At 30.2% G+C, this 17,445-nt stretch overlaps 1 protein-coding gene across 1 annotated transcript; it reads right to left on the bottom strand.

The window, feature by feature from the left end:
- Positions 1-7,543: 7,543 nt before the first annotated feature.
- LOC123918595 (E3 ubiquitin-protein ligase RDUF1-like) lies at positions 7,544-9,077 on the bottom strand. The gene has a single exon (XM_045970671.1). The coding sequence runs from the start codon at positions 8,844-8,846 to the stop codon at positions 7,767-7,769; it is 1,080 nt and encodes a 359-aa protein (XP_045826627.1). The 5' UTR covers positions 8,847-9,077; the 3' UTR covers positions 7,544-7,766.
- Between the last annotated feature and the right edge of the window lie 8,368 nt (positions 9,078-17,445).

Here is a 17,445-nt window from a genome sequence, read left to right on the forward strand (position 1 = left end):
TATAGTGACGGAATGAGAAATGTTATTTAAAATGATAAGAAATATTGTCACAACAAAATAAAGTTAGGGTCTTAGAGCACATGTTAAGATACACCAAAATAGAAATTTAATATTTAATGATACAAGAAATTTAATGTTTCAAAAGTCAAAATGCACAAATTAACATTTAATAATTTCTATTTTTGCTTCCTTAATATGTGTCTTAACTCTTAAGGGCACAAGTTAACATTCTCCATAAAATTAAGGTTTAAAATAAAAATACGGTTTTGTCTAATGCATAAATGAAATAAGTCATTTATAATGAATAAGTTTGTTTTAACTATCGATTTAATAATTCTCATAGTTGAGTCAATGTCAAATTTCATTGGATTTAATGATAAAATTTATTGATCTAATAGTAAAAGTATATTTGTGCATCGATAAAGATTTGTTTCACTTAACCAAGTTGATTGGGCTCAAGTGGCAAGGAGCTCCTTCTAAGGACGTACCCGGGGAATACCGGGTTCGATTCTCAGGGGGAACAACGCTTGGCCAGTGCGCATGCCTCACCGAATCAAATAGAATATAATGAGACTAATATACTCCCTTCGGCCTATTTTATAAGACCTCATATGACTAAATGTATTATTCATATGTCTTGTTTTGACCGTATTTTTCTAAAAGTATATAAATACAAATATTATCATATAAGATCTTGTTTGATTTGTTTCGACGAGTATTTTTCAAAATAACAAATTTCTATATTTTTTACTAATGAATAATTAATGATATTCATAATCAAAGTTATGCATTGGTGTACGTGCAGTAGTCAACTAGTTCTTATATTTTAGGACGGAGAGAGTAAATTTAAGGTGAGCACTCTGGTACACGTCTTATGTGGATGTGTACCGGTACACTGTTAAGGTGTATAATTTTAATTGGTCCACGTATAATGATAATTTAACATGTCATTTAAAGACTTATTTAAATAGAAGTTTTCTAAATTACTTTTTTAATTTACGAAAATTTCAAAATGGAGATTATTGTAATTTAGAAACCTTAAAAAAGAAAGTAAATATCTCGCCTCTCTCTCTCTCCTTTAATCTTGGATTCTGGTTTTAATTGTATGTATTTTTTTTCCATCAATTTCTATTTTTTTTTTTTGTAATTATAGCACCCATTGAATTCAGTCTGATCTCTTTTTTTCCATTAAGTTTATATTTTTATTTGATATCTGCAATTTCGTGATTTTTCAATGTCTGACCAATGGATTTTTTTTTTAGGCTGTGGATGTTGGATTTTTTGTTTTAGGTTTATTAAGTATTAGGGGTCATAGAAAATTGCCCTTATTTTTGTTTTTTCTAGTGGGGTTAGGATGAAACACGAAACTAAAGAATTTTGAAACCGAAAATTAAAGAGAATAGAAATCTCATAATAAATTTGAACTGGCTTAGTTTAAGACAAAAATTTGAGAGTAGAAACCGTATATTTGCCATGATACCATGATTATATATTGAAGGGTCGTATTTCTGAAAATCAAAGTTGAAAGATGTTGTTAATTTTTGTTTAGAAAAATAGTATTTTTGAAGAAAATTAAAGTCGAAAGGTGTTGTTAATTTTTGTTTAGAAGGGTAGTATTTCTGAAGAAAATCGAAGTTGAAAGACGTTGTTGAGTTTTGCTTAGAATATTTGTATTTCTCGAAGAAAAAAAATCAAAGTTAAAAGATATTATTGATTTTTGTTTTCCGTGCTTGACGGCGGAATGACATTGGGGATGTTGTTTTAGTAATAGCTTATGCTCTTTATATATATATATATATATATATATATATATATATATATATATATATATATATATATATATATATATATATATATATATATATATATATATATAAAACAAAGGGTTAAATATGTTTTTGGTCCTATAGTTTCCCATAATTTTCGTTTTAGTCCCTAAAGTTTGTTTTCACACTTTTTAGTCTCTGAAGTTTCATCGGTCAATGTTTTTAGTCCCTACTTTTCATTCAACTCGTGCGTACCATTTGAAATTTTAATTTTTTTTTCCGCGGTCATGATTAGTACATTATATGAATATTTGTTACTAAAGTTTAATTTTTTTTTAACAAAAGATGAATTAAATATGAATTTATTAGTTATTTGCACATAAAGTTTAATATATATTTACGGTTGAACCATTAATATATATAATTATTAAAATACATTTTTTTTTTACAAAAAAAACTTATAATTCTTAATATGTTTATATATTATTGTAATACTGTTAATTTTTAGTGTTTCCTAATATATTTTATTGGTTAAATAAATTTAATTTTTTGTCTTCATAAAAATATGTCATGCTTTCATCCCTACAAATTGTTGATGCATGCAATTATCGCCATGTTGTTAAGTTGATGTGTATTTATGATAATTTTGCAAATACGTGTTGAACATTATAAAAAGTTTGTTCAAAAATAAGGAGCTCAATATTTGGTTTTTAAGTCAAAATATTTGTTACTTTTATCTTCATATTTTGATTTCAAAAACTCATATTTAATTCATTTTATTTTGAAAAATGCTAAAGTTTTGTAAATGAACTTTTTAGATTGTTCTATAAATGTTTGATTGTCGAAATTTAAATTCATAAGTTATTGTTAGTTCAATTAGGTGATATTGAACGACTTCATTGAGAATATTAGAAATCCTTAATGAAAGTAATTATAATTATAATGATAGTAATTTTGAAAGAAATCAAACTTGAAAGATGTTGTTAACTTTTGTTTATAAAGATAGTATTTTTGAAAAAAATCGAAGTTGAAAGATGTTGTTGATTTTTGTTTAGAAAGGTAGTATTTTTAAAGAAAATCGAAGTTGAAAGATATTGTTGATTTTTGTTTAGAAATATAGTATTTTTGAAGAAAATCGAAGTTGAAAGATATTGTTGATTTTTAGAATGGTAGTATTTCTGAAGAAAATCAAAAATGAAATATGTTAATTTTTGTTTACTATGATGGCAGAATGACATTAAGGAATAAAGTTGGGATTTTGTTTTACATCTTTACTTTTATTACTTTAACAAGATGATTATTTGTCTTGTTGGTAAGTTGTATGTGTTGTTAACGTATGGTCATGGGTTCTGATTCTAATCCAGATAAATTATAATACAGACCACTTCATTAAGTGGTCCATGGTAGACCAGTCATTAATAACATTATAACGAATATAAATTTTACAAAATTCACCGTTGGATTGAAAGTTTATATCATATAGATCATCCATAAAAAAAATTAGAAAAATCGAAAGTTTATATATATATATATATATATATATATATATATATATATATATATATATATATCAATAACATATAAAATGATTTTCAATTTTTCTAATTTTTTTTATAGATGATCTATATGATATAAACTTTCAATCTAACGGTAAGTTTTGTAAAATATGTATTCGGTAAATCACTTGTCCACGGTGGACCACTCGTGAAGGCGGTCCACCATAGCATTAGCCTTCTAATCCATCCTAGGCCAAATTTTGTTTTACTATTTTTTTACTAAATTTTTAGTCTTTACAAAATTAGAATCTTTTGGTCTAGTGGTGAAAGGTTTGGGTAGTCGCTTGAGGTCATGGGGTAGTGGTAAAAATGTCTATTTGGATTAAATTATTTCTAAACTTATAAAAAAAAATAACTTATGCAAATAAATAATTGTTATTTTGCTTAAAATTTCTTCATGAACCAATTTTTATTTTGCTTTTATTTTTTAGCTTATGAAAAATATTTTTTACAAACAACTAAACTTTGATTTATAAGTTGCTTAAAAAAATATTAATTTACAAGTTTTCCCTAGTGAAAATGGTGAAGGCTAACATGCACAAATGTCTTAAGTGGTGCACGTGTGCTTGTTAAAATTATACAAAATTCACCGTTGGATTGAAAGTTTATATCATATAAATCATTCATACAAATTTTTCATAAATTCTTTGACAAGCTTATAAATAATATATAAGAGCTTATTTATTTTTCCAAGTTTAAAAATAAGTCAATAAGTTTTATCCTTAAATCATATTTAACCCTACGAACCTACTAATTTCAAAAATCCTAACTCAACTCTTAACGCCGATATTAAATCATATTTCAATTAGATTGTTCAAAATCACTTAATTGGGATGACATACAGTAGATACTTAGAAATTGTAATTTTGATAATCTAATGGTTAGTCGAACAGATTGTGGTACCATCCACGGGATTTCTGTAAATACCTGAAATGGAATGATGGCAGAAAGAATTTCGATACAAGCATAACGACTGTGACAAGGGAAATCAATTTTCTATGAAACAATTCAATACCACCTAGTTGGAATGACACACGTATGATTCAAATTTTTGACAATATAAACGTCTCAATATCAACTAGTTTGATTAATTGTTATTCAAAAAACCTAGTTATCAAGAACTGATAATTAAGTCTCTACCAATTCATTTTTTTTTTGTCAATAGTCTCTACCAATTCTACCATAAGAACTAAGGAAATAAATTGACCAAATTGAAATGGAAAATATTTAAGAATTTAAATGTCGACAATCTAACGGTTCAACATCAACTAATTAGATTAACTATTACAATAAAATATTTAAGCATATTAACAAATTTAAGTTTTTTTGTACAAAAAAATAATTATATGTGTTAATGGTTAAACGGTAAATAAATATTAAACTTTGTAAATTAATAATATTAAAAAAAATGAAAGAAAATAATAATAATAATAATAATATAAAAAAATTGTTTAAATCATACGTTTTTTTTTATAGAAAATACAATGTGTTGAGTGTTGTTAAAATACTAAAATTATATTATTTTAAAGGATATTAAATAATATTAAATTATTTGAATCTTGTTAAAAAAATGTGACATAGATTAAAAGATTTGATGCATGTTTTGATTTATTGTGGAACATGATTGATTGACTATATTTATGTGAATGATACATTTATAAATATTAAAAAGTTGTGTCTAATGATGAAAATTTAATAAAGAAACAAAATCTACATTAAATGGTTGACACCTATTAACCACCTCAGCGGTGTACCGGTACACATCCACATAATATGTGTACCGAAGAATTCACCTAAATGTAAAGGCAAAAAAACAAACATAAATTTATTGTGGAGATTAGCCAAAGTCTTAAAATTAACACCATCCTTAATTAATTGCTTGATCAATTCAATTTATTATGTGGTTGATAAAAAGTATTGATTAATTAATAATAAATCGGTTTAAGTGATAATCTATTCAATCTTTGGCTCTTACAGACAAACCTATATATTTGTAGTCGGGGTTCGATAGAAAAGCTAGACGGCAAACGACTATGCAAGGAGCACTTCATGTGAAAGCAGCAAAAAAGGGTTTGATATTATCTTTTTGGGTCAAGTGTCTAGTAGTTAGAATTTCATTTCTTAAGATAAATAAGTTGAGCATTTTAATTTTAAATTTTGATCTATATATATTACAATATCTTTATCAACTAAACAATACACACAGAGATAAAAAAGAGTTGGGATTTGAGACACACAACTCACAAGAAACAAGACTTGCTACATGAGTTCCTTTTCGGAGAAATGCTTCATTAACACAATTAAACAACAGACATCTATAAATACACATACATAATACGTTTTTGCTTTCTTAAATTGTTTGTGCCATTTTTGCTTTCTTAAATTGTTTGTGCCAAAAATAAATAACTCAAACGGACCTATAGTAATATAATAATAGGTTTAACTTTTGGTCCTTTGGTCTCTTACGTTTAAAACATATCAATTTAGTCTCTTACGTTTTTATCGTTTGCATTAGCTAGTTTTTCCGTCAGTTTTGTCACATGTGGCAACCATTTTGTATATGTGGACAGACACGTGGACACTTGAACACACTGACACGTGTATAGTTCAAACGGTGTTAGTGACAAAATTAACGAAAATGACTAAATTAAAACCTAATTGAAACATAAAAGACCAAATTGATATTTTTTAAACGTAAGAGAACAAATAAGCCAATATAGTATAATAGTATGCGAGTAGGGATTTTGTGTGACTTATGATTGAGACAACAATGCTTAAGAAACTTGTGGCTGCAAATGTGAAATGTGAGTAAGGACTAAGGAGTATTTGTTTAGTCTTTAATCAATTTTGCAGGGTTAATTCAGTCGAAATAATTTACTTTCCCAGGGTGAATGCTTCCATCATGTGACATGCCACATATTTTTTTTCTTTATAGCACACAGTTTTAACCCTAACTGTTTTCATAAACATTAAATTTTGCATCTAAGCACTCATTTGGATGAGCGATTAGATTGACAAAAATTACACTGTAGTCTGTAGTTTCACAAAAACACAGTGACTCAGTTTCAACCTCACCGTACTTTTTTTCAAACTGGTCAAAAAGTACCATGGACATAACTTAAGAGTACTTAAAATCGGTCCAAAAAAAAAAATCCCAGAGTTACCAATGTTTTTTATCTCATTTTGTATCAAGTACAAGTACCATGGTCATAATAACTTATAACTTGTGTCGAGTCTCTGGCATCACCTCAACTTGAAGAGTGATAAAAATAATCCATTCCTATTATTCTTCAAACTGAAACTTAGGGATGAACTTTGGATCATGAAGAAAAACTCATTATGAAGTGCTTAAATTATGGATCACCAAACTCAAAAACTTAAACAGAATGTGCCAAAATTCAGAATTGCACCCTCAATCTTCCAACAATCAACCAAAAAAAGCTGGACCGACAACTTTTGGGAGTTTTTAACATGGTGAACAATAATATAACAACAATTAAAAAAAATAAAAGCAAGTACATAGCAAAGTGCACAACCATCAGACCAAAAACTGTATAGAATAGAGATAACTTGACAAAGGAACTTAAAAAAGACACCCTTTATCTTTTGACAACTAGGCCACCATGATCATGTTGCTTGAAGGAGAAAAAGTAAATAAGAAACTCATTAAACAGAGGATACAACCTACAAGCAAACTCTATTATCAAACATGATCCCAAAAAACAAATCATAGTGCAACCAAATGAATACACCAGAGGAAGAAAATAAGTTAATTCGAGTGATTTGATTTGTGTATCACTTTTTTTTTTAAGAGGCTAAATTAGCTCACCCAAATTGGCACTAGAGATAATCAAACCTGAGACCTTGAGGAGGAGCACATTCCCAAGTCCCAAGACAATACCACCAAACCAACCGAAGTGGGTTTGATTTGTGTATCACTCTATGATCAGCATATAGTCAAAACATCCATAATGCAAGTTGAGAGAGGCATCTCAAAAAACATGATATTGAAAGAATTCTCACAAATAGCATGTGACTAACATGATATAATCATATAAACAAATCAAATAATTAAGTTCATGGAGGAATAAAGCATTATTCTGCTTTACCCTAATGCATGTCCAGTCAACTACCACAAACAGCTGGTGCCACCATGCCAACAACCAGAAGATGCAAAAGCTAACCTTTCTCAGTTCTCAAGTTTCAAATTGCAACCTTGAATGACCAACAAACAAAAAGCATAGCTTCTATTGATTTTGAATTTGAATGAAACCAAAAGAGTCTCCACCGAGAAGTGAAAACTAAACAAACCTGCTTCTATAGTTTGCTAATTACAAGCTATTTACATTATGAATCTGAGAATCTCTTAACTGAAAATGAATAACAAAAAAATTGTATTTTTTTTTTAGCAAAATTGCTATGTCAATGCTATTACATAATTCAATCAATCTTCCAACTCCATAGTTCTTCTACTTCCTCGCCAGTTTCTATTAAAAATTGAACTCACTATTCTACGGCTTCTACTCACAGACACATTCTCAGAACCAGAATTTGACCTAGAAGAACCATTCCTCCCAAAGAATGAAAAAAAATTACGAAAAACTCTTCCAATTCCGCGGCTTTCAGTAACCCTATGGCTTCTAACCGTTCGAGAAATTCTTCTCGGAGCTCCATTTGCATTCAGTCCACCATCCATCTCAGTGTACACAACTGGAAAATGACTCTCCCCGGCACTTCTTCCGCCGGAGAATCTTCCAACAGCGAATCCACCACCTGGTAACCTCCATATAGTTAATCCAATCGCTTCTTCATCAATTTGACCAGAAACCCTAGTTTCAATAGGGTTACTAAGATCCGAAGGAAGCTCGTGGCGGCACACAGGGCACGAGTTTCGCACAGTAAGCCATGGAAGAATGCAATCGGAATGGTAGATATGCTTACAAGGTAACTCACGCGCTTCCACGCCTAACTCAAAAGCTTCTTTGCAAACAGCACAGTGCATATCGCAGCTAACTTGCGCCTCAGAGATCTCAACCGTCGGCATAGATTCAATTGCCGCCTTTGATGCCGGTGGATTCTCCGGCCGACCAAAACCGTTCATCTCGATCTGAGAAAACTGTTCCAACAACCGATCAAATCCAGATCCAAGTAAAAACTCCGAAACAGTCGGTGGTAACGGACGTAAACCAGAACCGTCACCGTCATCGTAGAAAAGTTCAAAAGCGCTACCACCGTCTTGATCGTTACCGTCTTCACCGTTTCCACGGAGAACGATGACAGGGTTGAAAGGTGAACGACTTCCAGCGTCACGACGGCGGCGGCGGAAGCCTTGTCTTCTTGAAGAAACGGTTTCGTCGGGAAATGGACTGAGACGGTGGTGAGGTGAGTCGCCGGCTTGGATCTCTTCGATAAAACCGTTATCGCAGTGTGGACAGACGATGTTGGTGTGATCTGTTAGGTTAACGAAGCGTGTGCAGCTGTAGCACCAGTACGACGCCGTTTCGAGTTGCGTTTCTGAATTCATTGTGTTCTTGTTTGTTTTTTTTTGTTCTTCTTCGATTTCGCAAGAGAGAGAGAGAAAGAAAGAAAGTGTGTGAAGATGAAAAATGAAATGTAAAGGGAAAGGGTCAATATAAGGGATTTTGAAATAAAAGAAAGAGAGAGAGGAGCGTGTGTGAAACTGTGAAGAATGAGACGAGAAACGTTTGCGTGTTAAGCCACGCGTTTCGGGTTAGAAATTTGGAATGGAACAAACAAAGCAATTTCTCACTGATTATTATATTGGTTTATACTAATTTTCTCACTAATTTTTATACTAAAAAACTAGTGTTTACTTGTTGAAAATTAGTAGTAATAAAAAAAGTGTGACGAATTTGGTGACCTACGGATGAAAATAATAAGAATTGTTGGACTTATGTTTAAAAAATGGGAATGAAACTAAAAACTAATTAAATTTACTTTTTCTTGTTTTGAATTATAATTTTTGGCATAAACTGAATATTTACGCATAATTGCATAGATTAATCTCTTGTTTTGAACTCATTTTGGTTGGTCCGGTTGTATTGCCTTGAAACTTGGGAGTGTGCTCCTCATTGAGGTCACATGTTCGATTCTCTCTTGTGTCAATTTAGGTGGTTAATTTAGCTTCTTCAAAAAATTAATCTCTTGTTTTGTGGATTTAAATGGATGATAAACTCTTCTTAATAGATTTTTTAACATTGTTGCATGTCAAACCAATGATCAGAATAATAGTTATTTCAATTGGATTGAAATGAGATAAAATTGATTATTGGTCGTTAAAACCAGGGTTGGCCCACACCTATGTATCAGGTGTACGTGTAGCGGGAAATAATAGAAAAATACTCCCTCCGTCACAAAATATAAGTAAATATGAGTTAAAGAAACTTTATGTATTTGGTTAAAGATTTGGACCAAATACATTTTTTTTTGTTGACTAACTTTTGTTTATATTTTCCAACGAAAAGAGTACTATTAATGTGTGTCCTCATAACACATGTTAAGAAATTAAATGTGGAAGTATTATCTTAAAACTTATGCATTCAATAAATGAGTGATTAGCTCAATTGACAGGACATTGCATTATATATGCAGAAAGTCATGGTTCGAACCTTGGTAATCTCACTTATTCATCTTAAGGCTATAATTTTTAACCACTAGGTTATTTTTTTTATCAAGAGTCATTTTTAATATTCGAGATATTCGAGTAGGGCCTCCAAATAGTCGAAAATGACCCTGATTAAAATGGTTAAACTAAAAACTAATTAAATTATCTTTTCTTTTCTTTTTTACAAGTTGACCAATCAATCCATTTTTTGTTTTTTTTTAATTTGTTGACCAATCTATTATTATTATTATTATTATTATTATTATTATTATTATTATTATTATGATTGTTATTTCGTTGTAATAGTAATCCACTAATCCATAAATTTGATTAAAAAAAATTACACGAGTCTTTCATATAAAAAAATTATACTTACACTTAGGATAATTATTAATTAGTTATTGAATTATTGAATTGACAAAATGTGAGCCCCGACTTAAGGAGGTAATATATTTATTGTCAAAAAAAAATGTTATGTGTTGACCGTTGACTAAGTTGCAAGAGACGCCGAATTTGAATTGAAATAATATCCGAAATGGCATTACTGTGGCTGTGACCGGAGTTAAGATTCCTTAAACCAAGAAAAAATGAAGGTGGTCCTCCGTCATGATACGGCTATGACATGGCGTTCAAGTTGGTCTTTTTGGTCTAAGCAAGCAAAGCATTAAACAACTTTCCTATATCATCACAATTGTACTCTTGACCATTGTGGTCCCACCACTGCACTCCTTTTTTTCACTTTCACGCATCCTTTTTTCCTTTTCTCTCTATATTCTTAGCTCTTTTACATTTTTATTTTTTTGAATAAATTTAATTTAATTTTCTTTCTTTTTCTTATTTACTTTAAAATTAGGATATGTCACAAAAGTTTTTTAAAGAAGAATGTTAACATATGCATATATGACACATATTAAGGAATATGTTTTAGAATTTGTGCATTTTAACTTTTCAAATATTAAATGTCTTGTATCATTTAATGTTAAGTTTTCTATATTAAGATATCTTATCATGTGTCATATATGCACATGTTAACAAGACATTTTTTAAAATTGTAGAGTAGTCGTTGCATGTCTAGATGCGGAGCAGTCGAATCGGCTCAACACTTATTCATCTCCTGCAACACTTTTGGTTCTTTTTGATCTCTCGTCCGTTCTTGGATTGACTTTTCATTGGTGGATCCTTATACTTTATATGATTACTTTGTTCAGTTTGCTTATTCATCAGGTGGTGCCCGAGAGTGTCGTTCTTTCATGCAACTCATTTGGTTTGTTTGCGTTTGAGTTATGTGGAACGAAATAAACCATAAATTGTTTAGAGGCTCAACAAACTCATTAAATCATATGCTGGACAAGATCAAGATTTTCTCCTATCGGTGGTTGAAGTCGACGAGTAACACTTTAGCTTTAAGCTACCATAGTCGGTGATCTAGTCAATTGCTTTGTTTGGGCCTTGAATAATTTGCTTTATGGATTTCTTTTACTGGACTCTATTGTAATCTTACTTCATCCACCTCGGCTCATTTTAACTTGTTCAAAAAAAAAAAAAAGAATTTCGATAATTCAAAATTTGACCGCAAGATATATAAATTTTGATCGAAAATTGATCATCATTGCATTGAAATTTTCCGTAATAAATAGATTTAAACAAAAAAATCATGTTTTCATATTCAATAAAAACATCAGCTTCAATAATTAAACAAAACTTTTCCTACAAAATTCATTTTACTCGAAAGCTTTTTTTATTTTTTATCTTTGATTGTCTCAAAAAATACTAAAAATTAGGCACTTAATATAAGAATAAATACAAAAAAATCACTAAGTAAGACTAAAACACACCATCACACACACCTAAAATTAATGCACCAAGTGTAACAAGGGATAAATTAATACTTGTGAGTTGTGACGAAGCATTTATTCAAGTTAAAGGAATTGATTACAGCGATGTTTTTCACTAATAACGGTATTTTTTCATTGGGATAAAAATTGTTTCATAAGGGTACTTATATGACCATCGTTAATCAATACCATTTTGAGTTGGAACAAATGAATGTAAAAAGTAAAAACTACTTTCTTACATGGAAACCTTGAAGGGAAAATCTATATAGAACAATCAAAATATTTTTGTGGTTGACAAGTCTAAGGTATATTTGTGAATAAATTTTTGTATGTGTTGAAGAAAATTCCTAGGACAAGTCTAAAGGTGTGTTTTTCTTTTAAGAAGTGGACATGATAGTTGTGTATATATAGTACTGACTTAAGAGGAATGAGAAAGTCATTATGTACCTAATTCTATATGTGAATGATATCTTGATAACAACCTTTAGTAAAGGAAGAGAACAATAAACTCAAGGAGACATTGAATGGTGAAATGTGGATCCGGATTCCATTCAGTCATGCTATTTATAGCCGTTCGATCTTGATCGGACGGTCATGATTTAAAAATTGCATTTAATGACTGCATTTATTTAAATCGTCCGATCGTAATCAGACAGTTATAAAATGATTGCATCGAAAATTCAAGTGCACAATATCCGTTTCCCCGTAAAATGTAGATGAAAGATTTGAATGTTGAGTCGATACTTGGAGTTGATACCTTGGGGGAATTGGCACAATAATCAATTGTCCTTATTTCAGTATAGTTACTTGAAGAAAGTGAGCGGGTACATGCATGACTTCTTATTTTCTTGTAATATGTCATTCTCAATTCAGTAAGGATTTGAATTTCTTGTTTTCATGTAATCACCAACTTGGATCATTAGAGTGAGATCAAATAACTCACATTCTAACATTGTATTTGAACCCGAATTTTTAAGGTATGAAATATAGAGATTTTGATCCAACAATATTCCAGATTGAAATATTGTTAGTCATAGAAAATCCAAATCTATCAAATCACACATTTGGTTTATAAGCAGTCAAGGGTAACCCTTAGGTGCCAATGGCTACTCCAAATTTTTTTATTTTGGGTAACATTACGTTTATAATTTCCCGATGTATCAATTTATGTGATAATTAAAATGTTATATATTACCTACGTCCCATTTTATAAAACTCAGTTTGACTAAATACACTATTTATATGTCTTGTTTTGACCGTATTTTTTTAAAAGTGTATAAATGCAAATATTATCATATAAGATCTTGTTTGATTTGTTTTGATAAATATTTTCAAAATATCAAATTTTTATAATTTTTACTAATACACAATTAAAGATATTTGTAATCAAAATTATATATTAGCTTACATGCAATGGTCAAAGAGGTCTTATATTTTGGGACGGAGGGAGTAACATCTTATTAATATATTTATTATTTTATTCATGTGAGTATAATTTAGTAAGTAGAGATATTATAATATGTAAGGGTAAAAAATTTCACCCGGAATTCTCCACTTATTTACTTTAGAGTATAAATTTAAAATTTTGGCTACTAATTAAGTTGCTTGATAATTATTATTATTATTATTATTATTATTATTATTATTATTATTATTATTATTATGATCATCATCATCATGACAAATTTTTTTAGAGTATAAAATTTTGGCTACTAATTAAGTTGCTTGATAAAAGTGATCCATATTATTATTATTATGACAAATTTTAATATGGATCACTTTTTAAAGTAATCTATGATGGACTGGTATTTAAAAAATATTTATGATGTCTTTTATTTTATGCTTATGATGCATTATTATATATAGAAGTATCATAGGAGATAATGTAGGAAGTAGTTGAGAGATTATTCGAAGTAATTAGGTGATAGTAGAGTAAACATGAGGAGTAGTAGGTGAGTTCAACTCTCACTCTCCTTAATCTCTTCCTAATTTTTAGGTATTTTTCGTTAAAGTATCTCTAATAAGGGTATCAAAGATAGTTTCATAGGCTAATGATCTGTACCTTATTTTATTTTATCATTGGAGTTTCATTACGTGGCATAGAAGATATCAAAATTGATGGTATGGTACCTTATTTAAGGTACTGTATCATCAATTTAATATCATCGATTCTAAGTTAAAAGAATTAATTAATATAGAAGGAACCACTTGTTAATAATGTATGATACCCAAAGTGATATTACCATTGGAGCAAAATATATATGAGTTGCATAACTATTACATAGCATTGTATGAACCATTTGTTAATAATATATGATACCCAAAGTGGCATCACAATTGAAGATGCTCTTAGTGACTATTGCTTAGTCATCTGATAATTGCCCTTAAGATATTTCCCCCTGAATTATCGGGCTAGTGGGTTGTAGCTGTATTTCCTCACCCCCATTGAATGGGCCAAGTTAGAACAATTATGAATAAGGTCCAAAATGGCCATGACGGTCCAGGTGCCCTGACCCAATAGTCGAGTTGGGCCTTAGACGAATGTATCTTATCAACAAATTTAAGAAGTTTTCTCTCCCGACCCCCCTCATTTCTTTTCTACGCCCCAAAAATCTCATTTTGCCCCTTGCGGTATGAAAAATTTTTGCCAACAAACTTCGGTTTATATAAACCGAAGTTTTTAAACATGGAAAAAAAATTCGGTTTATATAAACCGAAATAACATATACCCCCCAAAAAGAAGGAAAATTTATGTGAAAATTCGTGTAGAGCTACCTGTGGTAAATTTATCATATCTCTCTGAATATAGGTCGTATGCTAATGATTTTTAATCCAGTGTAAAGAAGACAAAAGTTACTACAATATTGACACCGGAATTATTAAATTTCATTAAGTATAGTATGAGAAAATCTACCTACAAGTTTGAGAAAAGTTTCTGCAAAATGTTGTAGAGATACCTGTGGTAAATTTATCATAGCTCTCTGAATATAAGTCGTATGCTAATAATTTTTTATCCAGTGTAAAGAAGACAACATTTACTACAAGATTGACACCGGAATTGTTAAATTTCATTAAGTATAGTATGAGAAAATCTACCTACAAGTTTGAGAAAAATTTATGCTTTGTTTCTGTACCAGTACCCATTATTTCGTCAAACTGAACCAATTGGATAGTTAACCCTCAAAACAAAAATTATATTTGTATTCTTGACACCCTAAGCTTTCCAACGAGTGGTCATTTACTCAAATCGGACATCGTTTAGTATTTCAAATAAATTGTGGAAGTTAAGGGTCTCATGCAGAATTTATGCAGGAAAGCTGGAAAAAAAATTGGAACACAATATTTCGGTTTATATAAACCGAAATTTTTTAGCATGACAAAAAAATTTGGTTCGTATAAACCGAAGTACCCCCAAGGGCAAAAACGGAAATTCAGGGGGTAGAAAAGAAATGAGGGGGGTCGGGAGAGAAACCATCCAAATTTAATAGCATAACTAGAACATCGACCCGTGCGGTGCACGGGTCTGATTAGCTGTAAGATATATAATGATTAAATAAGATATGATAATTTCAATAATGTATGGTATATGAAAACAGTTGAGTAATATTAAACGATAGTTCAACAATAATTTTGGAAAAATGTTCATACAAAGAAAATTATGTTATATTACGGAAAACTTTCTTATAGACCACATGCGAAGTCTTAGTCGTATCTTCACCGTCATCATCGATGATCAATATTTTTAATCCTTTTCTAGAAGTAACTCTTGAAATTGCAACATACAACTGACCATGTGAAAACACTGGCGACGAAGGATATATCCCAACATGCTTTAAAGATTGTCTCTGACTCTTATTAATAGTCATCGCAAAAGAAATCATTATAGGAAATTGTCTCCATTGAAATTTAAAAGGAATTCTCACGTCAAATAGTGTCAGAGAAAATCTAGGTATGAAAACCTGATCACCAATATTGCTTCCTGAAATAAGTTTTCCTTCAAGAGCATGTTTTCTCAATCTCGTAATAATAAGTCTTGTTCCATTGCATAATCCTAATTTTTTATTCAAAATCCTTAATAGCATAACTGGAACTCCAACTTTAAGTCTCAACTTGTGATTTGGAAGTCCCGACGTAGAAGTCGTGTTCAAAAATTCGGGAGTATGAACATCATCCACTGTTTGACCGTCTACATTTTGTGTGATTGGAGTATCATGACTCAAATATATTTTTTCTTCACCAGGAATTAAATCCAACATGTAATCATTTATTGTGTCGACTATTGAATTTTTAGGAGCTAGTATAACTCTATTTTGTATATCAGGAACTAATGATGTGTCTGCTCTAGGCATTGGAGGATAATCTTTTAAACTCTTCCCACAGCTACGTAACATCATCTCAATATCTGCTAGTGCATATTGTATCAATTGATCATCGGTTAATATTAAAATCTTGAAATCAAAATAATGAATGTGATTAGTAACATGACTATAGTTGTGTTTGGTTGTATTGCAAAAAAAAATGATTTAGCAGAATTGAGTTTGGTTAAAAGTGAGTTAAACAGAATTGATTTATGTTTGGATACATTAACGTAAAAATAAAGGGTATTTATAAAAAATATCAATTTTTTTTCCACTTTTTTTTTTACAAAATTCTTTTCCCAATTTTAAAAAACTACAATTTAATAAACTGCGTAATAAATAATTTAAAAAGTGATATAAACAAGGTTACATGAGTAAAAAAATAAACAACTAATTAATAAGTATGGTTTTATAGAAATAGGTGAAAATATTTTATACCTGGAGCACCAAGCAAGCGTCTCTGTTTGTGCAAAATGTCATCCATCAAAAGATGTGAAATATTTGTCCAAACTATTTCTGACCTAGTCAGCTGACGTAACACCAATAATGTTGCAAACATTATCCTTAAAAAAGTTCCTGAACCCGAGTGACTTTTCTCTTTTATTGCCTGTATATACTCCTTATCATCATCCAACAAACCCCTTGCAAAACAGGCTTCCTTGAAACTATCATATTTGAAATTATCCACGCTTTTTAATTCATCAAAAGAAGTAGGACCTTTGACGTAGTTTAACAACATCCTCAAATAAAACCTTTCACCCGCACCAGGTGGTGCAAAGTGAACTCTTCCAATTGAAAAACCTCTTTGTCTTGGAGCCTACTTATGCAAATTTTCTTTCCACACAAACTTACTTGAGAATTGACTATATGTTAAATTTTTTGCCTCTGGAAATTTCTTGTTTGCATCCATCCATGCCAAAAAATTTGATGTACGACTCTTTGGTTTGTTTAGAATGTCTTCAATACGCTCGTTATCTTCAAATAAAACAGTGTACCCATCTTCAAGATGATAATTAAGTCACTCAACCGTAGGCTCTCTATAGTGTATATCAAAATAAAATATTTTCCAAGCAGCTTCACATGCCGACAAATATCTACAATCATAATATATCTTTATTTAATCAAAACATTGTGACTTGTCGGTTTCATTACCATATGTATAGAAATTTGCTGTAACACGATCATTATGACTTGTCACTAAATGCAAAATTGTGTCGTGTGTGAAAATCATAATATCAATACTCGGTATCATAATTTTAATAGAAATAACATACAAAATAAAATTAAATATAAATAATTGAGAAT

Source organism: Trifolium pratense, linkage group LG3 (genome assembly GCF_020283565.1).
Source record: "Trifolium pratense cultivar HEN17-A07 linkage group LG3, ARS_RC_1.1, whole genome shotgun sequence".
Taxonomy (NCBI): Eukaryota; Viridiplantae; Streptophyta; class Magnoliopsida; order Fabales; family Fabaceae; genus Trifolium; species Trifolium pratense.